We start from the raw sequence: 26,794 nt of genomic DNA, 5'->3' as shown, positions 1-26,794 counted from the left end.
TAGACTATAGAGTAACCTGAAAGAAAATTAATACTTCACAACTTACCATGAAAAGGAAGATCCAAGTATAGCACAAAAACATTAAAACTAAGAAGAAATCAACAAGAAATAGCACAAAAACATGAATGCAGTGCAAGAAGGTATGCAGAACAAAAGAATGAGCAGCACCACAAAAAAACTAACATAATGACAGCAATTAATTCATACCTATCGATAATTATACTGAATGGCAATGGATTAAATGCATCAGTGAACAGACAGAGAGTGGCAGAATGGATAAGAAAACAAGACCCTTCAATATGCTGCGTGCAAGAGACACAGCTTACACACAAAGACAAAAACAGCCTAAAAGGTAGAGGACGGAAAAAAAATACATACCAAGTTAATTGCAATGAAAAACAAACAGGAGTGGCAATATTAATCTCTGATAAAATAAACTTTGAGACAAAAACCAGCATAAGAAATGAAGAAGGACACTATCTCATGACTAAGGAGCTCTGGTAGCGTAGTGGTTACGAATCGGGCTACGAACCTCAAGGTCAGCAGTTTGAAACTACCAGCTGTTCCGCAGGAGAAAGATGAGGCGCTCTGCTTTCATAAAGATTTACAGCCTCAGAAACCCTATACAGGGTCGCTATGAGTCGGAACCAACTCCATGGCACATAACAACAACAACGATCTCATGATTAAAGGGTCAACTGAGCAAGAGCACATAACTATAATAAACATCCAAGCTCCCAATGGAAGAGCACCAAGATATATAAAGCAAACCCTATTAGAACTGAAGAAAGAAATAGACAAATCTACAATTATAGTGATAGATTTTAATATGCCACTTTCGAAAAGGGATAGAACAACCAGAAAAAAACTCTACAAAGATACCGAGGAACTAAACAGCACAATAAACCAACTTGATCTCATATATGTGTATACAGCATTCAACCCAACAGCACAATATACATTCTTTTCCAGTGCACATAGAACATTCTCCAGAAGTGATCATGTGTTAGACCACAAAACAAGCCTCCATAAATTTACAAACATCAAAATACTACAAAACAATGTAAAGGTAGATGTTTTGTAACAAAAGTAGGGGAGTGGTTGATCTTGCAGTCCTGCGGAGGACCCTGGGAACATCATGAGAGAGGAGCAGAATGCGGAACCCTACCCAGAGAAGCAGTGATGCCAGAGATGGAGGTAGAGACGATGATGTGGAGAGATGGAGTGGCTGAAGATCCTGGACTCAGGGAGGGAGAGGGGCTGTGTGCTGATGACTCGGAGAGGGGGGCAGGCTTGCAGGGTCTACCCTTTGGTTGGTTGATGATGCATGGAGGGGATTGTAACCATGGCAATGAAACAATATACGACAGAATGAATGTAAAGCTAATGTTCTCCCATGCAAACTATCACATACGATCACATAATTCACAACAGCAATGGATTTTTTTCATTCTACTGCTGAATAGTATTTCCTTGCATTGTTGTCGTTGTTGTTAGGTGCCACTGAGTTGGTAATGACTCATAGAGATTCTATGTAACACAAAACAAAACACTGGCTGGTCCCAAGCAAACCTTACAGTTGTTGCTACATTTGAGCCTATCACCACTGCCATTATGCCAATCCATCTCGTTGGGACTCTTCCTCTTTTTCTCTGACCTTCTATTTTACCAAATATGATATCCCTTCTCCAGGAACTGGACCATCCTGGCAATAAGTCTGACGTATGAGAGACAAAGTCTGGCCATCCTAACTTCTAAGGAGCATTTTGACTGTACTTCTTGTAACATATATTGGTTTGTTCTTTTGGCAGTCTGTGATACTTTTAATATTCTCCTCCAACACCATAACTCAAATTCATCAATTCTATTAGGGTTGCCCTTATTTGCTGTCCAACTTTCACATTCATAAGAGATTATTGAAAATACCAGGGCTTGAGTCAGTCCCACCTTAGTCCTCAAACTGACATCTTTGCTCTTCAATACTTTAAAGAGGTCTTGTGCAGCAGATGAACCGAATGCAATAATACATCATTTGATTTCTTGACTGTAGCTTCCATGAATGTCTATGGTTGCTCTGAGAAAAATAAAGTCTTTGACAACTTTAATCTTTTCTCCAGTGGTGAAAAAGATTGGTCCAGTGGTGAGGATTTTTGTCTTCTTTACATTAAGGTGCAACCAAAGGCTATGGTATTTAATCTCCATCAGTAATTATTTAAATTCTCTTCACTTTCATTAAGCTAGGTTGTATCAACTGCCCTTCTTCCAACACAGATCTGTTTGTTCTTTTGGCAGCCCATGGCACTTTCAATATTCTCCTCTAACACCATAACTCAAATGCATCAATTCTTCTACAGTCTTCCTTATTCACTGCAAATATGTGGAGATAGGCTTATTCCATCTGTTCAAATTAGGAGGCCTTTTATTTTTGCTTCTTGCCTTATAGATTGCATACAGATAGTAAGAGTGGGCATCCTTACCTGACTTCCAGTCTAAGGAGAAAAGCACTCCCTCTTTCATGATTAGGTAAGATGTGAGCTGTAGGAATTTTCTGTGCTGTTTATCAGCTTAAAGAAGCTCTTGATTAGCTAAATTTTTGATCATTAATGCATGTTAAATTTTATCAAATGTTTTTTCCTAAGATTACCATGTCCTCTTTCTTCTTCATTCTGTTAACATGGTGAATTCTTTGACTGCTTTGTAAATTGTGAACAAGCCTCACAGTCCTGGGGTGGTTGCATGCATATTTTCATAGATTGCTGGATTCAATTTCATAAAATTTTGTTGAAGATTTTTGCATTTATGTTTATTAAGAATATTAGTGTTTCACTTTCATATACTTTGACTGGTTTTAATATTAGGATAAAGTCCTGGTTTATCATTTCGGATTGGTGCACTGGACTGCAATGTCAGTTTAAAATGCAGGATCAGTGGTTCAAGCTCACCAACTGATCCTTGGAAACCCAATACACAATTGCTATGGGTTGGAACTGATTCAATGACACTTAACAAGAACAATAACAATAACAATATTAGGATAATGTTGTCCTTACAAAATTAAGGTGAGATGCATATTCTCCCATTCTATCTTCTGGAATGGGATGTGTACAACTGGTTTTATTTCTTCTCTAAATACTTGAAACAATTTACAAGCAAAACCACGTGCTCCTGGAGATTTCTTTCTTGGCAGATTTTCACTCAGGATCCTATTAGTAAAGATAAACTTAGAATAATTCAGGTTATTTTTTCTTCTTGAATCTATCTTCGACTTTTCTTCTTGAGTTAATTTGCATCTTTCAAGGAAGAGTTCTTTTCATTCATAAGTTGGAATGATTGGATTTTGCTAAGAAGAGTGAATATTATGGCATTTTGGTCTTGTTGTAAAATGTTGTCGAGTCAATACCAACTCATAGTAACCTTGCATAGAGTTTCTGAGGAGCTGATGGTGGGCTTGAATAGCCAACCTTGTAGTGAGTACTCCAGTGCTCATCCTCCAAGGCTACAGTTGCCCTAATTCCATCTTCCTTTATAGCTCGAAGACCACCTTGTAAACCAGCATCATGAAAACCTGCAGCGTAACAACCTCTGGGTCAGATTTGGAGATCCCCAAAAGCAATATTCTCAGATAATTTCATTAGCTGACAGGCATGACAATTCTCTGGCAATCCCTACTTACATAGAAACAGAAAGTGCATTAGTGGTCGTCAAGGTCAGGAAAGAGGAAGCAATGAGAAATGACTCCTAATGGATGTGGAGTTTCTTTTTTGGGGTTATGAAAAGATACTTGAATTAGATCGTGGTAATGATTGTACCATGTGAATATACTGAAAATAACTGAAAGATACACAAACTATTTTTTTTTAATAAGCTAGAAAAACATCTTTCTCCTCTTTTACAGAGACTCTAATGAATGTTAAACAACATAAGTCCCCGTGGCTCTGTTAATGTTAGAAAAATCTTGTTTCCATCTGTTTTCCAGATTAGATAATTTCTATTAATATATCTTCAAGTTCATTGTCTCCTCTGTTATCTCTGTTCTGTAACGGAGGCCATTCAGTGTATTTTCAGTTATAAAATGTCTATTTGATTCTTTTAAAACAGTTATTTTCTTTCTCTGCTGAGAATTGTTATCTGCCCATGCCTTTCACAAGAATGTTCAGTTTTACTTCATTGAGGGTGGCTATAATACATGCTTTAAAGTTTTCATTCAATGATTAAAAAGTGTATTTGGGTTTGGCATTTGTTGATTGGTTTGTCCATGAGGGTATGTCTGATTTCCATTTTCTTTGATTTTCAAGACATTTTAAATTGCATACTGGACAAATTGAATATTGTGTTGTGAGCCTCTGGGTCATTTTAAAATCATCTGTTGTTAGGTGCCACTGAATCGGTATCAACTCATAGTGAACCAATGCACAACACAACAAAACACTGCCTGGTCTTGTGCCATCCTCACAATTGTTATGAATGAGCCTACTGCTTGTCTGGAGAATGCTAAATTCTTTAATTTCATCAAGTTATAACAAAACACTGCCTGGTCTTGTGCCATCCTCACAATTGTTATGAATGAGCCTACTGTTTGTCTGGAGAATGCTAAATTCTTTAATTTCATCAAGTTATAAACTTGGCTGTGTTTGTTGTTGTTGTTGTTGTTATGTGTCGTGGAGTCGGTTCCGACTCATTGTGACCCTGTACAGGGTTTCCGAGGCTGTAAATCTTTACGGGAGCAGAAAGCCTCATCTTTCTCCCGTGGAACAGCTGGTAGTTTCGAACTGCTGACCTTGTGGTTCACAGCCCGATTCGTAACCACTATGCTACCAGAGCTCCTTTGTTTAGAACACCATTTTTGTCTCACCTTCAGTGAATAGTGGTTTATGCCAGTTCAGTTTTCAAAACCTTTCTATGCTATTTGGGTCTGCCCCTCCCATCAGTCACTCAGAAGTTAGCCTGTGGACTTCGAGAGTGAGTAGTTGATAAAATGACTCATTTCTGAAAGCCATTGCTACACTTAAGTGTGTTTTACATATATATATATATACATACCTTGAAGGATAACCTAAAACCTGTTTTATTGCGTGCGTAAAATTTAGACATCCCATTTTCTTACTCTTTCCACAATTTTCCCCACACTTTCTGACCTCCAAGGGCCCCTTTTTCTTGGTTTGTCTGATCAAAGAGATGAAGTTCTTTCAGAATTTTATCTTTCAAATTGTACAAAGTTCCACGTGACTGAACCCAAACAAAAGTAGAGAAGAGGGAGATTTCCTCCATTTTTCAAATAGTTAGGGCCCTTTTCTATGCTTCGTATATACAGAGAACCAGATTTTCCCTGGTGATTTTAGTTCTCTCTCTGTGATAAAACAGTGCAGTTCCCTTCCAGTGGCTGGTCTCATGACACGAGATAAAGAGAGAAACTGAGAGCACACAGTGGTTTCCTTCCACATTCTCTGGCTCACAGGGTTCCCTTTTCCTGTTCTCTACTGTTGCTCTTCTGGAGTCCTGGTATAGCACTGTGGGTTAATAAGCTAGACTGAAAAGCCATTTGAACTGCAAGATTGGTGGTTCAAGCACACCAGCTGCTCTTCGGAAACCCTCTACAGGGTCGCTATGGGTCGGAACCAACTCAACAGCACTTAACAACAAGAATAGTGTTGCTTTTCTAATTGTTGCTGTCTGTGCCTACTATACACTTTCATGATTTAGCTCAAACTTGGGTCAAATCTGGTAGATAAACAAGGCAAAACAAACCAAAACAGGATACAGGATGCTCACTGTTACTGTCCTGGTTACTCTTCAAATGCTAACTATTCTTCACTACCCACCTGCAATTATTTACTTTTCAAGGTCCTGAGGTCAATTCTTTTTATTTTGTTTCTTCATAGTTACTACTTGGAGACCTGTGGGGTACTGTAGGATAAGCACTGGACTGCTAACCAAAAGTTCAGTGGTTCAAATCCACCAGCCACGCATCAGAAACTATTTACAGGATCAATGTGAGTCCAATCCTACTCGATGGCACTTAACAACAAGTTGTTAGTTGTAATCAGAGGGAGAAAAATACTGGAGAGGCTTACTCAATCTTAACAACACTGGATGTCTATCTTTCTTTCTTTCTTTTTTAATGGTGGAAAGTAAACAAGTCACAAAGGGTAGCACTAAAATTAATCAACCAGCAATACCGTGAATCCTGTTTCCTACATTGTAACATTTTTCCTTGGTATTTTATTGTGATTCAGTGAAGGTTTGCAAGCAGATCATTAGTTTTACACTCAGCCAATTACATGCTTTGTCTCATCTAAATGATTTTCACAGTTATTCCACTTTCTCCCTGTGGTTCCTGGTTCCATTCCACCCTCCTTCCCAATCCCTCTGAACACTGTTATTAAGGAAATACCCTTTTGATCTTGAATGCCGACCATTCCAAAATGAGCAAATCTTACTAACATTGTTGTCCTCCCTCTATACCAGTCTACTACTTAGCTGAAAACTGGGCTACTGTAACTTTTATTTTTAAATGATTATGACTTTACTTTCAACTTAAAAAGAAAATAAACAAGGAAAAGCAAAGCTTTTTTTCCTTCTTACATATTAGAAAAAGTTTTGAGGATTGTATATGACAATGTTATTAACTACATTAGCACAGTGCTTGTCATCTCACAGGATATGTGATAAATATCAATTGAATAGCTAGCCGTATAATCCTATGAATTCTAGGAGTACTTGGCATTGCATTATTATTATTTTTTTTTTGCAGATTCTAGATATTTTGTAATTTTATGCTACATTGTTTTCATATAATGCTGCTTCTCAAATATTGGGTGTTTCAAGGTATAAATATGTATTCATTATTTTCATTCAATTTAACCTGTATGTATTATGCCTGCTACACTTTAGTCCATTACTAAGGCAACTGTTGTTGCTAATGCCTTGAGTCCATTCCAACTCATAGCAATCCAGCCACTGGTTGATTTGAATTGCAGGCCTTGTGGTTAGCAGTCCAGTGCTTATTCTACAGTGCCACACTACTCCTTACATGGGTATTAGCATAGTTAATTTATTCATTTCCCTTCCCATTGATTTCAACATTTCTCCCAAGTCTTCAAAAAGATTCATAAAATATTCTTGAAGGCACAGTGCTTTGAGAAATAATTAAATAAAAGATGACTTCTCAGGAACCCTAAAAATCATACACAACAGATTCCATAAACCACAATGACCTGTCAAAAGACAGACACATTAGGGCACAGTCTGCTCATTTATAAGAACTATATTTCTCCCATAACATGACAAAAGGCACTTATATTTGTACTAAAATATGGCAAATGCTTGACTTACATTCATTCTTCTCAGGTAAAGTGACTTTTTATAGCTAGAAGAGATCCTTTTATTTTTTACATTAAAATAAAAAACCTAGAAATACTATAATAATTTTTACCATAAATGTAAGTTCCATTAAAAAAGCCACATTCCCATGATATTTTATTTAAATCTTCTTGTTAATGGAATGGGGCACATATAGCTCTGAGGTAAAAATAACTCTTCCGAATTCCCAAATACTTGGCATTTAAATAATTTCACATGTCCTTGGTTCAATTATTCATTCAACATATATTTATTATGTGTTGGTAAGTCAAAAATGAATAACATACTATAACTGCCCTTAGGAAATTCAGCATTTAGTTGAGGAGATGGATTGACATACAGAAATGGATGTATAATGTCTGAATGAGTGCATGTGTGTAGCCGGGTGGGGGCATGAGAGGATTATTTCTAAGAGAAGTAGCCTCAGAAAAGACACTTGAGATCAGTCAGAAATGACCAGTAGAAGTGGGACAGGCAAAAAAATGTCAGAGAATGGGACCTTCAGGCAGAGGGAGCAGGTTTAGAAAGATATCCAAGAATGAAAGGACACTGTGTTGCTGAACTCACAAGTAGTTCACTTTGCCTGAGTTTGAGAATCATTGGTGCAGTTGTGAGGAAGGAAGCTTATGGATGGATATACAAGAGGTAGGTCACAGGAAACTTAGAAGAAATTTGAATTCTATCCTAAAGGTAAATGCACTATTTATGGAGTTAAGAAAAGTAGATTCCTGGTCACCATGTTTGTTTTTAGAAAGTAGAATCTAGCTGTTGTGATGTGCCGTGGAGTCGGTTCTGACTCATCGCGACCCTGTACAGGATTTCTGAGACTGTAAATCTTTACAGGAGCAGAAAGCCTCATCTTTCTCCCGCAGAACAGCTGGTAGTTTCAAACTGCGGCCTTAAGGTTTGCAGTCCAATTCGTAACCACTACGCTACCAGAGCTCCTAGTAGCAGTGTGTATTTTGTTGTTGTATTTTCAAGTTGGTTCTGACTCATGCCACCCTGTTTAGGGCTTCCCAGGAGCAAGTGGTGAGTTTGAACCACTGACCTTTCAGTTCAAACTGACTTTGGGTCCAGTGTTTTATCCTACAGCACCACACCAGGACTCCAGTAATGTGAATAGTAGGATACAATTAGATTGAAAGTAATAGGGGGAGAAAGTATGATCTTAAACCTAAATGAGGTTTGGATAGATAAGAATAAAAATAAAAGAAGAGATTTTGAAAAGTATAAGCACATGCCCTCAATAGGATTTTCTACCAATGAGATGAAGAAAACAAGTAGATGAGGAAAAAGAAGAGGGATTTATGAATGACTCCTAGGCTTTTGATTTAAACTAAATAGTTGCCAATGACTACCATAGGGAAATGCAAGTGAAGGAACAGATTTTACATGAAAATTCAGGCTTAGTTTTAAACATGTTGATTTTGAGTTTCTGTAGCAGTACAAGATGTTGCAAAAAAGTTTTTGGAAAAGTGGAATTTTTCCACCAATTTTTTGGAGCTCCCTTCTATGTTTGTTCATTTAAACCATAAGCCTGTTCTTGTCTGAGTGTAAAAGTTAAATGATGTTTTAGCCTTTCTAGCAGGCAGGATTATCCACATGACAATTGTCTAGGCAATGCTTTGGCCAGAAACATTTCTCCTTCCCATTTCTACCTTCTTCCTGTCCTGAATTTCAGACAGACAGTGCTTCAATCGTCGTAACTATAAGGTGAGAATTACGAGACAAATACCAAGAAAATCCTTAAATCCTTAGCCTTCACCCTGTTGGAATTGCTGACCTACACTATTTCTGTTTAGCTCACATATATTTTTTAAGTCATTCAAAGTTTTCTGTTTTCTTCCATCCAAATGCATTTCTAACCCATCTTCCATTGGAATGGGATTTTCTGGTGGATATGTGCAGAAGATAGTTGGCTTGACTTGGCTAACGCGTCAGATGCTCAACCCTCAACCCAGTCACCACCATGAGACTAAAATCACTAATTCTAGTTTGCTGAGATTCAGTCCTTGCCAAGGGTAACACTTAACATTATGCAGACTTTGTGGTTTCCAATACTAGTCCTGTTCTAAAACCTGGGTTGGATGATGTCACAAAAAATGATCTGAGAACCTTATTTGAAACACAAACCTCACTCTTAGTATTTACCAGGGAACTTTCTAGAGTGATTTAGTAATTAACTAGGTCTAGTTGGTATTGAGAGTATCTGAGGCTTAACTGACAGCTCGATGTGAAAGCTTAATTTCATCATCTCTCATATTCCTGTCATTATAAAATGCAACATCATCAAAGTATCAATTCTTTAAGGATTTATCCTCATACTGTTAAATTCTCCAAAAAGTTTAAAGTGTACCCTCAACAAATACCCTGGACTTCAAATAATACTCCATTCATCATGTGGTATTTCTGCAACCTTTTTCCATACAGACACTATTCTTTTGCAGTTTTCCAAGGGGTAGTGTCCTATTCAAATGCTCAACAAAACACAAGGCCTAATATTAAGGTCATTGTTCCTCTAAATCTCAATGTTATTTCTGCACAATTATTCATAATTCCATGTACAGAAACAGCTTGATTGATTATACCCAATCCATAGTCTTCCTTATAGTTTTCATCTGCTTTACATATTCATTGAAGACCTCAGTCTTCCCATCCTCAAGTCTCGACATGTTATGTAAATTTAATATTCATGTGAATGGCCTAATGAATTTTATCTTAAAATTCATTAATGATTTATCTCAATAAAGTTCATAACCATACCACCTCAAATACAATATGGTGGTAACCTTATCTAGAACTTTTCTCTTAGAAATCACAAACTTCAAGTTTTTTTCTCTTTAACCACACGCTCCTTAAAATGTTCAGTTTTGATGCTCTGACTCCTACCACAATTGGTTTGACTATACAGAGATTTAATACTAAGCTGTTCCAAGTGCTTCCTACAAAATCTGGTATTTGTCTTCTGAATATTTATCACAGCCCATCTACCTTGGCGGTTGTCCCAGTCTATGGAGCATGTATAATGAGAGAAATGGATTTGGTTCCCAGGGCTCAAGATAGAGAGAAAGTGCAAGTCTGAAATGACAGCCGAGTCCTGTTATAGACAACCTCAACTCCCTAGCACGACATAAGCATGCTCTTATGACAATTTGTGATGCAAACAAAGTTTCAATGGCAGCAGCCAACTTCTAATTTCCTAACTGCTGAAAGTTCTGCCAATAGCTGATTCCACTACCACATTCTCCTTTGAGGGTGATTAGCCAGATTGACCAATGAAGAAGACTAGGTAGGGATCATTTTGCTTGGGAGACCTCAGTTTCTGCAGAAACTGCAAAATTGAGCTACATGAAAACACTGCTGGAGTGATCAGGGTCAGGAACTAGATGTCTCATTCCAAATGAAGCATTAGTATTAGTTGGCTGTACCCAGGAAAGCCATGTAGGGCAACAGAAGAAAGTATTAGGGGATGATTGAATAGTGCATCAGTCAGCAACTGAATCTGCTTTGCCTGAAGTTAGGAAATCATTCTATATTGGTACATTGCATCTCTTCTGAGTAGATCTAATAAATGTTATCTTCTTTTGGAGAAAAATACATTCAAGTTCATACTTCTCTAAGAGTTTGGAAAAGGTAACTTAAAGGAACACGATCCAGGAGTTCTCATGCTTTTGAATGAAGATCTCTCTAGAAGCTCCTATCAAAATTACTACAGAGCAGACCCACATCTATCACACAGGTCCCTCAACCTCAATATACTAAATGAAGGCAATCATATATGCCCATCCTCATATTCCCAAACCAACTTAATGACAGCACCATCTACTCTGTCCCTCACATTTGGAAGAAATCCTCAACACTTCATTCACCCATATGCTCATCTTAGTATTTCAGCTCTTCTCTGGTACCCCATTTCTAGAAACAATTATAATGGCTTTCCAAATCTCATCTTCCACAGAACTACTATACCATGTTACACTGTTGTTTGAAATCCTTGCAAAAATTCGAAGCACTTTACCAAAGCACACAAGGCCTCTGTTACCTGGCTCCAACCCATATATTTACAGCTATGTTCTTTTCATCACACATTACATTTTAACCACTTTATGGTGGACCTACATTAAACTATATATATTAAAGTATATATTAGATAAGTTTTAAATATGTACTCACCTGTAAAACCATCATCAGTATCAAGATCATTAACATGCCCAGCATCCCCAAAACATTCCTCATATTCCTTTCTTATTACTCCCTTTTTCTCTTTCCCCAATTCTGCTTTCTGCCACTATACATTTTATGTACAGAATCACAGAATATGAATGATTTTTCTGGTATGATTTCTCTTGCCCAGCATAATTATTTAAAAATTCATCCATGTTGTTGTGTGTACAGTACCCACAAGGGAAACATTTCAAGACCCCCAACAGATGTCTGAAACTCCAGATATGTAGTTGCTGGTGTTATTTCTACATGTTGCGGAGTCAGTTCAGACTCATAGCAACTCTGAATAGAATTTCTGAAGCTTTAAATTTTTGAGGAAAAAGAAAGCCTCATCTTTCTGCATTGTAGGTGCTGATGGGTTCCAACCACTGGCCTTGTGGTTTACAGCTCCATGCTTATCCTATGAAGCCACCATGCCCCTAGATACATAGTGTTGTTGTTGTTAAGTGCCATTAAGTCAGTTCCAACCCATAGCAATCCAGTATAGCATTTCAGAGGAGCAGCTGGTGAGCTTGAATTGCAGTTCAAACTGACTTTGTAGACCAGCACATTAATCCACAGCACCACACCAGGACTCCTAGATGTATAGTAACAAACCCTATATATATTATGTTTTCTTATATGACAGTTATTAGGAGTCCTGATATGGTGCTATAGGACAATGAGTTGGAATTACTAGATGGCATTTAACAATGACAGACGCTTAGGGTGCCCCAGGCAGGAAGTATTAACCCATCAGATGCTGCCAGGACATGAGAAGCTACTTTACTCACTTGTGGTTTTCAGGCTCTGCATGGCTGAGGAGGAAGGCAACTCTGGGATGGAGTGTGAAGGCACACGATTTCATCACATTACTTAGGACAGTATAACATTTAAATATTTTCAGACCACAGTAGACTGTGAGTAACTGAAACTACTGAGTGTAAAACCATGGATAAGTTGAAGATTCAACAGCTTACTCCTTTATTTGGTAAGTAGTATCTGATAGCGTAGTGGTTACGAATCGGGCTGCGAACCACAAGGTCAGCAGTTTGAAACTACCAGCTGCTCTGCGGGAGAAAGATGAGGATTTCTGCTCCCGTAAAGATTTACAGCCTTGGAAACCCTGTACAGGGTCGCTATGGGTCAGAACCGACTCAACGGCACTTAAAAACAACAACAATTGCTTTGTATAAGTATACCAAACACTGTCCATTTACTGCTTGATGCATATTGCTTTGGAGTTTGGTGTTAATGTAAATAAGCTTCTATGAGAACTTCTGCACAAATCTTCATATGCATGTTATGGGCCATGTTCTGACTCATAGCAAACCTATATTGTTTCCAAGGAGCAGCTATGTGCATTTAGTTTTTTTGGATAAACTTTATATTAGGAGTTGAATGGCTGGATATATGCTGGGTATGTACTTAACATTTTAAGAAATTGTCAAACTGTTTTCCAAGGTTGTTGTACCATTTTATATTTTACCAGATTATGAGAGTTCTAGTTCTTTCATATTCTTGCAAACATACAGTATTTCAGTCCTCGTAATTTAGGCTTCTAATAGCTATTGTATTCGTTTCTTATTTGTATAACAAATTACCACAGACTTGGTGACTTAAAACAACAAATTTATTCTCTCACGTTTGTAGAGGCCAGAGGCTTGCAATCAGCTTCACTAAGTCAAAGTTGAGGTGTTAATAGGCCCACACTACCTCTGGAGGCTCCCGAACACGCCTCTTTCAACATTCTTTGGCTTGTAACTATGTCACCCTAATCTCTGCCTTCATGGTTATATTGTCTTCTCTTTCGTCATTGGCTAATCTACTTCTGCCTCCTCCTCCCTCTTAGAAAGTTGTAAGCACTAGAGCCCATGCAAAAGCCTTTCTTCTTTTTTATCCTTTCTATAAAAGGTTCCAAGAATTAGGTCACAATATAATTTGTGAACCACAACTGTGTTTTAAAATTCCATTGTGGTTTTAATTTGCATTTCCTAAACTCACAAGAGATCAAATCCACCAGCTGCTCTTTGGAAACCTTATACAGGATTGCTATGAGTCAGAATTGACTCAATGGCCCTCAATGACACATCACAACAGTGATACTGAGTATTTTCTGATGTGCTTATTTGTTTTGATAACGTACCCATTCAACTACAGATTAATCTAGTTTTTAAACATTAGGTTATTTCATTAGGTAAATTTTGAAAGCTCATGAATCTATGGGTTTATTTATTTTTTTCACATATTTAAAAATGTTTCCATTTCTTCAAATATTTTTTTCTAGCCCAATCCCTTTCTCCTTAAAAAAAAATTTTTTTTATTTTTTATTCAGTTACTCCAATTACATGTATAGCAGGTAATTTTGAGTTCCACCAGTGCTCACTGACATGTTATTTTATTTTGGGAGGTATTTTTCCTATGTTTTCTATATTGTTGTTAAGTGCTGTCAAGTCAGTTCTGACTCAAAGTGACCCTTTATAGGGTTTCCAAGGAGCAGCTGGTGATTTAGAACTGCTTGTGGTTTACAGGAATCCTTGTGTGGTGCTATGGATGAATGAACCAGACTACAAAGCTGTTTGAACTGCAAGGTCAGTGGTTCCAGTTCACCAGCTGCTTCTCAGAAATCCTATACAAGATTGCTATGGGTCAGAATCAACTTGATGACACTTAACAACAACAGCCTTGGGTTTGCAGTCCAGTGCTGACCCCACAGCATCACACCAGGAGCTGTGTGTGTGTGTGTATATGTGTGTGTGTGGTTTCCATTACTATGCCTTCACTCTCCAGCTTTCTGCAATATCTAATACCATTTATTCCATGGAGCGTATTTTTTTAATCTCCCACACAGTATTTTCTATTTCTCAAATTTCTATTAGAATCTGTTTTTAAATCTTCCAAGTCTGTACAAGGAATACAATTATAACAACTGCTTAAATATAATCATTTGCTAATTCTTGCATCTGTTTTAATTCTGGGTTAGTCTCAATTGATTAACTTATGTCTTCATTATGTTCATTATGGATCATCTATTCCTCTTTTTGTATGCCTGGTACCCTTAATTGCACTGCAGACATTATGAATTTAACCTTGTTGGATGCTGGATACTTCGCATTCCTATAAATATTCTTGAGCTTTCTTCTTGGATGCAGTTAAATTACTTGGAAACAGCTTGATCCTTTTGATCATATTTTTAATATTTGTTTGATAGTAATGAAGCAATATTCGGTATAGAGCTCTTTATTTTCCCCTCATATAGGCACAACACAGCTCTATACTTTATTTGTTGTCACAGGAATCCTGATGTTTTCCAGTCTGGCTGGTGGGAACCGACTATCCCCAGGGTGTGTGAGTGGCAGGCACTATGGTCTCTAATCCCTTCAATGTTTCTCTCAGTGGTTTTAGTAATTTCCTTACATGGTGTGCTATGAACTAAGCTGAGTAAATAAGGGTAATGCAGAACTCTAGGGTCCTCTCTGTATAACTCTCTCTATTTTCTGGTTCTTTGTTAGGCCAAGTCTAGCCCTTAATCTCATCCAAACTCTCAGTTTAGTTTTCAGAACTCAGGGATATTTAGGATTCTGCCTTAGGTTCCCCTTTATGTATCACATCCTGGAAACTCTCTCAAGGTAGTATTCATAGCAATCACTTTGTCCTGCTCTTAGATTAGTATTTTTGGTTCCTGATGTGAGGCAAATTGTTGTTGTTAAGTGCCATCAAGTCAGCTACAACTCACAGCAACCCTATATATGGTTTCCAAGGAGCGGTTGGTGAGCTTGAGCCACCGACCTTGCAGTTCTAATCATCTTTGCAGCCTCACATATTAGCCCACAGTCCACACCAGGGCTCCATTAAGCAAATTAGAAATCATTATTTCATATACTTTGTCCATTTTTGCTACTTCAGGTTGCTGTTGTTATAAAGTGCCATCGAGTCGGTTCCAACCCATAGCGACCCTGTACAGGTGTCTGAGGAGCAGCTGTTGAGCTTGAACCGCCAACCTTGAGGTTAGCAGCCAAGCACTTAACCACTGAGCCACTAGGGTTCCCCATTTTAATATAATACTGCATCTATCACATTTTTGTTTCTTCCTACCTTGGTCCTGCTTCCTCTCTGCTTAGAGATACCTTCTTCTATCATGTTGAACTCAGCTTTACATTGTGTTTCATTTGTGCCTGGTCCTTCAGACATCCTCTGTGTTTCCATATCATCTTTTATTCTGACCACAACACTTACTGTATTATATAGAAATTACCTCTGTGGCTGTCTATCTCAGAATCTTTGTAATCCTAATGCTATGTCTGGCACACAATAACACTTTAATTTGTTTTTGCTAAGTTAAACAAAGAAGACAGATATGGCTAAGAAAGATAGATGAAGAAGTTATCAGTGGTGGTGCCTGAATTCATAGACAGGATGAACTATCTCAGGAGAGTATACAGAAAGTAGAAAAGAGATTCATGTTCTGAATTCCAAGTATACTGATATTTAAGGTGATAGGTGGAAGAATAGGAGCTGGGGAAATAACTTGAGAGATAGGAATAAACCATAAAGAAACTCTGTCAGAAGCTAGAAAAAAATAGAAACTCTGCCGAACCCTCTAGTGGCCAATTAGAGGCTTGGAACTGTGATCAAGTCTGAGTATTGGTCCTCAAAATATGAATAGTTGTATGCCTAGTAGGTAGAACTCTACTGTCTAACATAGTAGCCACTAAACATGAATTAAACACTAAACCAAGGATTTAAAAAATACTAGCATGAGTCAGAACTGACTTGACGGCATCTAACAACAAAAACAATAGATATGATGGAAGTATAAAATAAACTATAGTTTATCAAAGAATTAGTACTAAAAATGCAAGCTGTCTTCTTTAAAATGTTTTTATTTTGTTTATATGCTTTGGATATTGCTTTATCTGAAGTATGTCATTAAAGTTCATTTAATCTGTTTCTTTTTACTTATTTATTAAAGCAACAAGAAGGTTTTAAATGCCTTATGTGGTTTGCATTGTAGCTCTATTTGACACCATTGGTCAAGCATCTGGTGAAGGTGACCTTAGGAAGCTGCCAGCTAAAATGAGAAAAAAGAATGCCCCCCCTAAATTTGTTTTCAAGATCTGTGTTAACTTGAACTTGCTAATATGCTGAAAGAAAGGTGTCAGTAGAGATAAAATTGTAGATACAAGGAATAGATAGGCACAGTATTGAGAGGAATTCCTGACTAAGAGAGAGTAAATAGAAAACACAGTAGAGAGATTGCTACAGGATAGAAGTATGCATATCGATTTATTAGAAATTTTATACAGTGTGAAATATCAAAAGAAAATTTTGTGGCTTTTGCTTCAGGAAAAAAAAAATATATTTTTTTAAAGAAAAGTTCCAAATTACTTCTGTGCTCCTCTACAATTCCACAACTAAAGGTTTTTATTTCTCTATTTTAGACACATCTCTAAATTCTCAATAATTTTATTCAAGAAAATAATTCTGTATAACAGAAAGAGTTGTGGTAGTTAAAGCTTTAAAAAAATAATTAAATGAAATGTCCATCATTTTCATTATAAATGTGTTTATGTATACATGTAAGTAGACAGAGATTAGTATTAACAGTTAGGTATTAACTGAGCTAATTATTAAGTGAGCTAAGAATTAGACTGTTACCCAAAATTTTGGCAGAAAAAATCCACCAGCTGCTTGGTAGGAGAAAAATGTCACAGTCTGATCCCATAAAGATTTACAGCTTCAGAAACCCTAAGAAACAGCACAGTGCAGTGAATTATTTAATATATCTCTTCTAGCCATGCCTTTGTAACTGCCACCAAATGACTTTTTCCCCCTGGGTCTGGGTAAGCTAAGGTGGGAAAAACACTGATACAATTACACAAAGGTGAGTCAAAAATTATCTTAACTCCAGTTATATTAAAACACCCATCCACGTCCACAGCTGATGACAACATGAACGTGAATGTGAAATGATTCTGTCAAATAGATGAGTGGCTGGATTATTTGGCAAATAATTTGCAAATTAGCCATGATTCTGCCTATGAAATAATCCATGACAGACTTAGGTTTTGAAAAGTTTGTGTGAGATGGATACCAAAATAACTTACAGAGGAGCATAAACAAAAGCATTTGGATGTCTGCAAACAAAATTTGGACCAATACTCAAAGGAAGATAAAATTTTCTTTTTAAAAAAAAAAAAAAAAATTGTTTTATTAATGAGACATGGATTGATCTCTACAAGCCTGACAGTAAATGTTAGACCATAGAATGGAAACATCCTTAAATGCCAACCAAGAAAAAGTTCTAAGTCAACCATCAACTGGAAAATTGATGTTTACAGTTTCCTGGGATTCTCGAGGGCCGTTATTAGAATACCATGAGGAAAAAGGTTCAACGATCTACAGTGCTTGTTACAGTGAAATGCTCACTGAAGAGCCGAAGCCTAAACTTTGGATTAAGTATAAAGGACTGCTATCCAAAGGCACTGTGATCTTACATGATAATACATGTTCCTTGTCACACCTCTACCCACACCATTGACATTCTGCAAAAACTTTGTTTGGTGGTGTTAAAGCATCCACCCTATAGTCCTGACTTGTTCCATCAGACTTTCACCTTACAGCAGCCCTTCAAGGACAAAGATTCACCTCTGATGAAGTGAAGATAGTGGTGCATTTGAGGTTTGCAGCTCAGTGAAAAACATTTGGACAAAGTATATTGAAAAGCAAGGAGACGTCCAAAAATGTTGTGTTTGTCACTTCTAAAAGTTGATTAAATTCTACAGCCAGAGTATGGATAATTTTTGATTCACCCTCATATGCTTCAGTTGCAAATTATTTTAACAGGGTTATTTGTAATTGTAAAAACTTGGAAATGTAAGGAGGGGCTTGCTCAGATTTGTCATCCTGCTAGATATAAAATGAGACACAGGTTATGAGAGTGGATGGTGTGCACCTTTGCTTGAGTATCCAAGCTCGTCTCCATCTAATCTCTGGTTCTTGTTACTTCAGCCAGTAGCTCAACCTGATTTGACAGCTTACAAACCAATAAACCTTGTGAGTCAACAGACCCATTTGAGTCAGTGAGGAGAATTCTCCAAACTAACACTGAACTTCAGATTTAGGACTTGCCAGCCTCCACAACAGAGTGAGCCATTTCTTGACCACCGGCGACTTATGTTAGATGTTGCAGCAAATTGCAGAGCTCTGGGACATGGAAGAGAATACTGAGAAGGGAAGTAGTGATAACCAGGATCAAAGAGCTGTATAACACTTTGGAAAAGTCAGACATGTGGGATGTTTTTAACCTCCACCTCATAGGGACCAGTCTCACACTGATCCTTCTAAATAGAATTATTCTTGAAAATGCATTTTACTCCATCCCAAGGAGTCCTGGTGTGGCACTGTGGACTAATGCATCAGACTGCAAAGTCGTCTGAACTTCAAGGTTGGTGGTTCAAGCTCACCAGCCGCTCCTTGGAAACACCATACAGGGTCACTATGGGCCAGAATCAACTGAATGGCACTTAAACAACAACAATAGAGTCGGTATGTACCAGAATCACCTGGATGACAGTGTGTTTTAATATTGTTTTAACCTTGTCAAAACATGTTTTCTATGGTTTGAAGCAGGAAAAATATAATGCTACTTCATTTAATGTGTTATGCTCCCTTTCAAGTTGAATGATAAAGTTCCTAAAAAAGAGGAACTCCTTCAACAAGTTTCTTCAGTTGTGTAAAAATAGGTTGACAATCATTTAGAGACTCTATGCTACTCTTAGTTAAACATTGCCAGAGCTGCTTGAGGAACCAACCTGACAAGAGGTACTGATAGAAATACACACACAGTAGGAAAGTTTATTTTTAAATAGCTCTACGTATCAGCAATATTGTTGATGTTGAGTGCCATCAAATGGGTTCTGACCCTGTAGAGGGTTTCTGAGCAGTAGCTGGTGAGTGTGAGCCACCAAGTTTTCCATTCAAACGAACCTTGTGGTTCAAACAGACCTTCCAATTAAGTGTTTATCCTATGGTGACACACTGAGACTCCAATATCAACAATATCATAGAGTAATTTGAAGTTCTGCTGTGGTGCTGTAAGATAAGCACTGGACTGCTCACTAAAAGGTCAGCAGTTCAGATACACCAGCTGCTCCTTGGAAACCCTATACAGGGTCACTAGAGTCAAAACCAACCCTATAGCATTTAGCAACAGCAGAATAGAGTCATTCAGGCATTTCCCACAGTACCCATCACACTACAGAAGAATTCAAACTTAGCATTAGAAAATGGGGTGAGGAGGGGACCTTCTTTGACTGAGATGATTAATCATTTAATTCATAGTGATTAACTGACTGCCTTTGTGAAAAATTCAATTACTTACTTCTAGAAATTATGGGTATGGGAGTGTTACAATCTATTTTCTTAAAGCTCTCCAATTCTCCATGTCCATTTCAATTATAATATAGTGATTTCTTATCTAATATACACAGAGCACTGATGAAAGAGATGAAAGAGATCTTTATATGTTCAAGTGTTGGAAGGGGCTGTCACCAGCTTCTGCCAAACCCAAACTTGGACTGAGTAACAAGACATACATACCTATAAGCTAAATACAATCAGGCAGGAGTGTTGTTTAAAACCCAGGCACAGCATAGGCATCCTTAATCACTTCTCTGGTCTTGAGATATTATTTATAATATTATTTCATACCACCAGTATCACATCTCTGTGCCAAATTATAACTTGAACCACTCTCTAGAAAATAGCTGTCACTACTCTATTGCATTATTCCACAGTAAAATAAAAGTTCTTTAAAGGGAAAAACATCCAAATACCTGGTTCTTGCTTCATTACACTAAACTATATATTTTTATTTTAACCAAATTATCATTTTAACAATGAATTTTTCTTTACATAACATTGTGAATGAGGAATTAAATATTATTTACTTAATAGAGCCAAGGGACCAATATAGACATTTTTTTAGATCTGATACATGTGGCTTATTTATCTAGTCATTTCATCTCAATAGATAGTAACCAGTAAGTCTCTCTAATTTTTTCTCACAGTGGGGTTCTGGGTCTGGCTGATTCTCTAAGAAAGCATATTAAAGCCTATGAAGGTCAGTTTCACTGTTTCCTAAAAGGCACAGAGCTCTTTTTGGTAAAATTTAACCAGATAGTGTAGCTACTACTAGACAGTTTTAATTCTAAGATTAAATTATTCCATGGAATTCTTACTAGAGTCAGTGAAAAACAGCCCATCTTCACTTCCAGCACAAATCTAGTCACTGTTATACAATAGATTAGAACAGTAGAAAGTAAACCATTCCAAAACAATAGCTAAAAATACAAAGCACACAAAACAGTCATTACAGTATTTAAATTGTACTCACCTTATTTTATACAGTAAAGGTGAGAGTGAAAGAAGTTCTTACCGTTTGCCGGAAGACAGCCTGAACTGAAAGATACATCATCAATAGCTATGACTTCATGCTCTTCATGACCTGTAATCATTTGACCCTGAATAACAACCTGTTGAAGGAAAGCAAAACAAAAACACAAAATAAGGAATATCATCATTGCATGTTTTTCTAGAAGAAAGCAAACAAATAAGAAACGTTTTTGGATACACTTGGGTGACCCTGCCAATTCCAAATGGAAACAGATTAGATCAAGTACTCTCAAGGACAAAAAATAATGTATGGTTATCCCCGTGTCTCAGATGTATGGCAGAGGTTATAAAATAGGCTTGTGAAATTAAGGACTATTCACCTGGTTTCTACAAGACAGTCATCACCTTTGTTTAGTTTTTATGAGCTCCTACTGCTTGGCATTAACAAGCCTTCAAACCCAGACACCATCTTGAACCTTAGTTCTTAATATTTTGCAATTATGATCCATTTCCATCTCAGTTCTCTACATTTTATTCAGTCTTGCCTTGAATGTTTCACACTATATTATTGTACATTTCATGACATTATCCAAACTTCAGCTGACACTTGACTAGAAGTCATGGTTCTGTGGCTATTAAAATGACTGATTGTTATAATGTGATGTAGACCCCAACCTAAGTCTACACCAAGAGGAAATATTCTGGTTTCATTAATCTGTGAATCTTGGAGAGAAGCAACTCTCTAATTTCTTAATTACCTAAATCAACATAAAATTGTTGGTTGGTGAACAGCATTATCCTATACTCACTAATGAATATCAATGAAGGGAAATTAGGAGTATGTTAAACTTCTATGTATACTTTAGTCTTGTTTGTAATATAAATGCTTTGCTATTTCAAAAGCTGTTGCTTTTGTTAAGTGCCATTGAGTCAATTCTGACTTATAGTGTCCCTGCATAAAGTTTCAAAGGAGCAGCTAGTGTGTTTGAACCACCAACCTTGTAGTTAACAGTCCAGTGCCTGTCCTACAGCCCCACACCAGGACTCCATTTCAAAAAGTATACACTTCTTTTGAGTTTAAATTTGTCCTGGATGCTACAAACCATTGCAGATTGTTTTGATGTGCTTCATTCTCTTTTGTTCCTCTGCAACACACTAAACTACTATATTTATTTCCCAACAAGATTCTATCTACCATGCTAATAAAATGAAACTTATGCACAACCTATCAAGAAATCTTTCAGTGTATTGTCCTAGGAAAGTCATATTTTCTTCACACAAAAGGCAATGACTGTATGACTACTTTGAAAGTGGGACTATGATGGCAAAGACCTAAACAAGATTGTTGCCTAGGGATGGTTTCAAATGAGGACAGTACAGCATAGTGATTAAAAATATATATTTGTGACTTCCAGTTTGGGGGTGGGAGAAGCAGAGACAGGTAGGAGAGGCTCCTCGGCAGAGGTGTGGAATAAACAGAGAAGGCACTTTCCCTGAGCAGCTCCAAATATTTGGATCTAATATAAGGTGGGGGACATCAGTTTCCCATGCTAACTAGTGGAGAAATCTGACTGTGGACGGAATGCACAGCAATTTCTGAATTGGTTGGGATGCTGCCTGTAGGCCTCTCAGCCTAGGTTGAGATCAGAGGGTGGGGCCACAGCCAGGTTGATCCAATGATTAAGCACTAAAAACCATAGAGCAGCATCTGGGAAAAGAGGTGTGATGGATTTTACACTTTTCTTTCCTCCTCTCCTCTGTTGTACCCTCACTGCCCAGCCCAGACACCTTCAGGCAGGTGGGCATGTACCCCCAAAATGGTCCAGTGTTGTACCCACAGTTTTCCCACAGCACAGGGAGGAGGTCTCTGGTAGCCCCATTTGTCCCACAGGTCGATCCTTTGGCTGCTTCTTATGATGTCTGCCCTGGGACTTAGCCCTAAAGTTGATCTGGGTGGGACCCTTTATTCCTGAATTACCTAGCAAGAAACAGCAGATCTGGCCATACAGCCAAACTGTATGTGCACCTTGTAAAATCCCAACATAAAAGGCAAGCGCCAACACCAACTACTATACACAAGGACACATCTATTTTGAGAATTGTGTTGTGCATATACAGATACCTAACTGACCTTCTGAGATAAAAATTGTGAATAATCTTTCTTCCATTCATTTCTGAATATCTATCTGTGCACCTCCAAGGTGGTGACTAAAGGAGGGAGCTGAGCGAGTGGACACCCCCATTCACTGCTTGAGGTTACTACTGTGCACACACACTGACCTGTGCAGCAAAGGCTACTGGTCAGTCAGCTATGGTTTTATTTTTATTTTTGAGTGGTAGTTTTTGTCTCTGCTTTTATATCATCTGTTGTTGTTGTTGTTGTCATGTGCCGTGGCGTTGGTTCCGGCTCATAGCGACCCTGTACAGGGTTTCTGAGGCTGTAAATCTCTACAGGAGCAGAAAGTCTCATCTTTCTCCCACAGAACAGCTGGTAGTTTCGAACTGCTGACCTTATGGTTCGCAGCCCAATTCATAACCACTACGCTACCAGCTCCTTATATCATTTAGGATTTTTTTTCCTTTTGGTCCCACTTTTTTCCTATGGGTGGGAGCTTTCTCTCCCTACATTACCCAAGAAGAGACAGCAAACCTGACCATACAACCAGGTTACAAGCATACCCCATGATATCCCACCATCTACACAGGAGCCAAAACAAGCTGCTAGGCATTACACATGAAAAGGGAAGCCTATCACCAGACCACATTCACCAAGAGACACACAGTAAGCTTAACAATACAGCAACATATATTCATTTAATCATTGAAAATGCAGCTAACCACTGAAAATGTCCAAGAAAAAAAAACAACAAAAGATATCAGCACATGTCCAAAAACAGAAAAGAGTAACTGAGACAAATGAGCTGGAGGCAGACATACCTTTACCATTAGAAGAAGAGCAGGCTTTGGATCTGCCGGAAAAGGAATTCAGAAGAAAGATATGGAGACAAATCCAAATGTTCCACAGTGGGGTGAAGGAAAATAAGGAAGAAGTCGAGAAAATGCTACAGGAGCAATCAAAGAAGATAGATACAGCATTGAAAATGATTCAAAATCTGCAAAAAGATGTCCAGATAATTAACAATAAAATATCAGAAATGGACAACACGCTGAAAGGCCAAAGGAGCAGAATTGAAGAGATGGAAGCCAGAGCCAGTGAGCTAGAAGACAAATCTCTCAATATTGCTAAGATAGAAGACCAAGCAGAAAAAAGGATAAAAACAATCTGAAGAGAATCTAAGACTTATGCTGGATCACATTAAGATGAATAACTTAAGAATTATTGGCATTCCAGAATAGGAAGAATCACAGAGTACAGAGAGGAGATAGTTGAGGAGGTTCTGGAGGAAAAATTCCCTAATATCATGAATGAACCCCAAGAAGGATAGACCCCAAAAGAAAATCACCAAGACATATAATAATCAAGTTCTCCAAAATCAAATACAAGGAGAGAATTCTAAAAGCAGCTAAGGAAAAGAGAACAGTTACTTACAAAGGCAAGCATAGCAGATTAAGTTCTGTCTTCCCAACAGAAACCATGCAGGCAAGAAGGCAATGTGGAGACATATATAAACCCTCCACCCCCCCCCAAAAAAAAAAACTGCCAACAAAGAATTGTCTGCCCAGAACAACTGTCAATCAAATATGATGATGCCATCAAAACATTTTGTCAAAACCAATCTAGCACTTCAAAACATCCTAAAGAGAGTTCTTTAGACTGAAAACCAATAAGAACAGATAACGATCAGAGATTGGCAGATGTGGCAACACCACCCGGAACTCGGTAGATAGCAGAGTTCAGAACAGAACAAAATTACAACAATAAATTCAGAGGATATGTGAGGCCATTTAAAGACCAAAGTAATAACTATGTCAAAGAAGGGGGAAATATATGAACAGAGATCCAGGTGGTGAGGAGGTCAGGTTGATTGCAGGATACAATGTTGTTGTTGTTAAGTGCTGTCAAGTTAGTTCCAACCCATAGCGACCCTGAACAGGGTTTCCAAGGCTGTAAATCTTTACGGAAGCAGAAAGCCTCATCTTTCTCCCGTGAAACAGCTAGTAGTTTTGAACTGCTGACCTTGTGGTTCGCAGACCGATTCGTAACCACTATGCTACCAGAGTAGACTGTCTTGAATGGAGAGAAAAGTTAATAGACTATAGGGTAACCCCAAAGAAGTAAATATTTCACAACTTACCATGAAAATGAAGATCCAAGTAGAACAAGCAAACATTAAAATTAAGAAGTAACTGACAAGAAATAGCATAAAAAACATGAACTCAGCACAAGAATGCATGCAGAACAAAGGAATGAACAGCACCACAAAAATTAGCATAATGACAGCAATTAATTAAAACCTACAAATCGGGCTGTGAACTGCAAGGTCAGCAGTTCGAAACTACCAGCGGTTCTGCGGGAGAAAGATGAGGCGTTCTGCTCCTGTAAAGATTTACAGACTCGGAAACCCTGTGCAGGGTTACTGTGAGTCAGAACCGACTCCACGGCACTTAACAACAACAACAACTGATAATTACATTGAATGTCAATGGAATAAATGCATCAGTGAAGACAGAGAGAGTGGCAGAATGGATAAGAAAACAAGACCCTTGTTTCAAAATACTCTCTGCAAGAGACACACCTTACACACAAAGAAAAAAAAAAAAAATTAATGGATGGAAAAAAATATATCAAGCTAAGAATTGATGCTTTTGAGTTATGGTGTTGGAAGTGAATATTGAAGGTGCCATGGGCAGCCAAAAGAACCAACAGATCTGTGTTGGAAGAAGTGCAGCCAGAGTGCTCCTTGGAGACCATGAAGGCCAAACTTCGTCTCTTATATCTTGGACATATTGCCAGAAGGTACTAGTTGCTGGAGAAGGATATCATGTCTGGTAAGGTGGAGGGTCAGAGAAAAAGGGGAAGACCCAGTGAGATGGATTGGCAATATGGCAGCATCAATGGGCTCAAGCACGGCAACAATTGTGAGGTTGGCCCGGGACTGGGCAGTGTTTCATTCTGTTGTGCATAGGGTTGTTATGAGTCAGTACCAACTCAATGGCAACTAACAACAACAACAATTGCAATAAAAAATGAGCAGGAGTGGCAATACTAATCTCAGATAAAATAAACTTTAAGGCAAAAACCAACATAATAGATAAAGAAGGATACTAGCTCATGATTAAAGGGTCAATTGAGCAAGAAGACATAGCCATAATAAATTATCTATGCTCCCAATAAAAAAGCACCAAGATATATAAAGCAAACCCTACTAGAATTGAAAAAAGAAATAGATAAATCTATAATTATAGTGTCACATTTTAACATGTCACTTTGCAAAAGGGACAGAACAACCAGAAAGAAACTTGACAAAGTTATAGAGGAAACTGGACAAAGTTACAGAGGAACTAAACAAACAACCAACTTGACCTCATAGATGTGTACAGAGCATTCAACCCAACAACAGCACAATACACATTCTACTCCAGGGCACATGGAACATTCTCCAGAACTGACCATATGTTAGGGCACAAAGCAAGCCTCCACAAATTTACAAACATCAAAATACTACAAAGCATCTTTTCAAACCACAATGTCATAAAACCAGAATTCCACAATAAGAAGTCCAAGGAAATTAAGTTGAATACATGGAAACTCAATAACACCCTGCTGAAAACTGAATGGTTAGAAGAAATTAAACGTGAACTCACAAAGTTCCTAGAAACAAATGAGAATGAAAACACAACATACCAAAATCTTTGGGACATGGTGAATGCGGTG

The 26,794-nt window shown here is 37.8% G+C and overlaps 1 protein-coding gene across 1 annotated transcript in view; it reads right to left on the bottom strand.

Moving 5' to 3' along the window:
* MALRD1 (MAM and LDL receptor class A domain containing 1) overlaps nucleotides 1-26,794 on the bottom strand; it is a 1,127,868-nt gene that overhangs the window by 1,032,215 nt on the left and 68,859 nt on the right. Inside the window, exon 5 of the mRNA XM_006869907.1 lies at nucleotides 21,002-21,098. Coding sequence (XP_006869969.1) covers nucleotides 21,002-21,098 — 97 coding nt within the window. The remainder of the gene's footprint in view (nucleotides 1-21,001; nucleotides 21,099-26,794) is intronic.

Source organism: Chrysochloris asiatica, unplaced genomic scaffold (genome assembly GCF_000296735.1).
Source record: "Chrysochloris asiatica unplaced genomic scaffold, ChrAsi1.0 scaffold00137, whole genome shotgun sequence".
Classification (NCBI taxonomy): Eukaryota; Metazoa; Chordata; class Mammalia; order Afrosoricida; family Chrysochloridae; genus Chrysochloris; species Chrysochloris asiatica.
The sequence above is the reverse complement of the archived record's forward strand: the minus strand, read 5'-3'. Positions and strand labels throughout refer to the sequence as shown.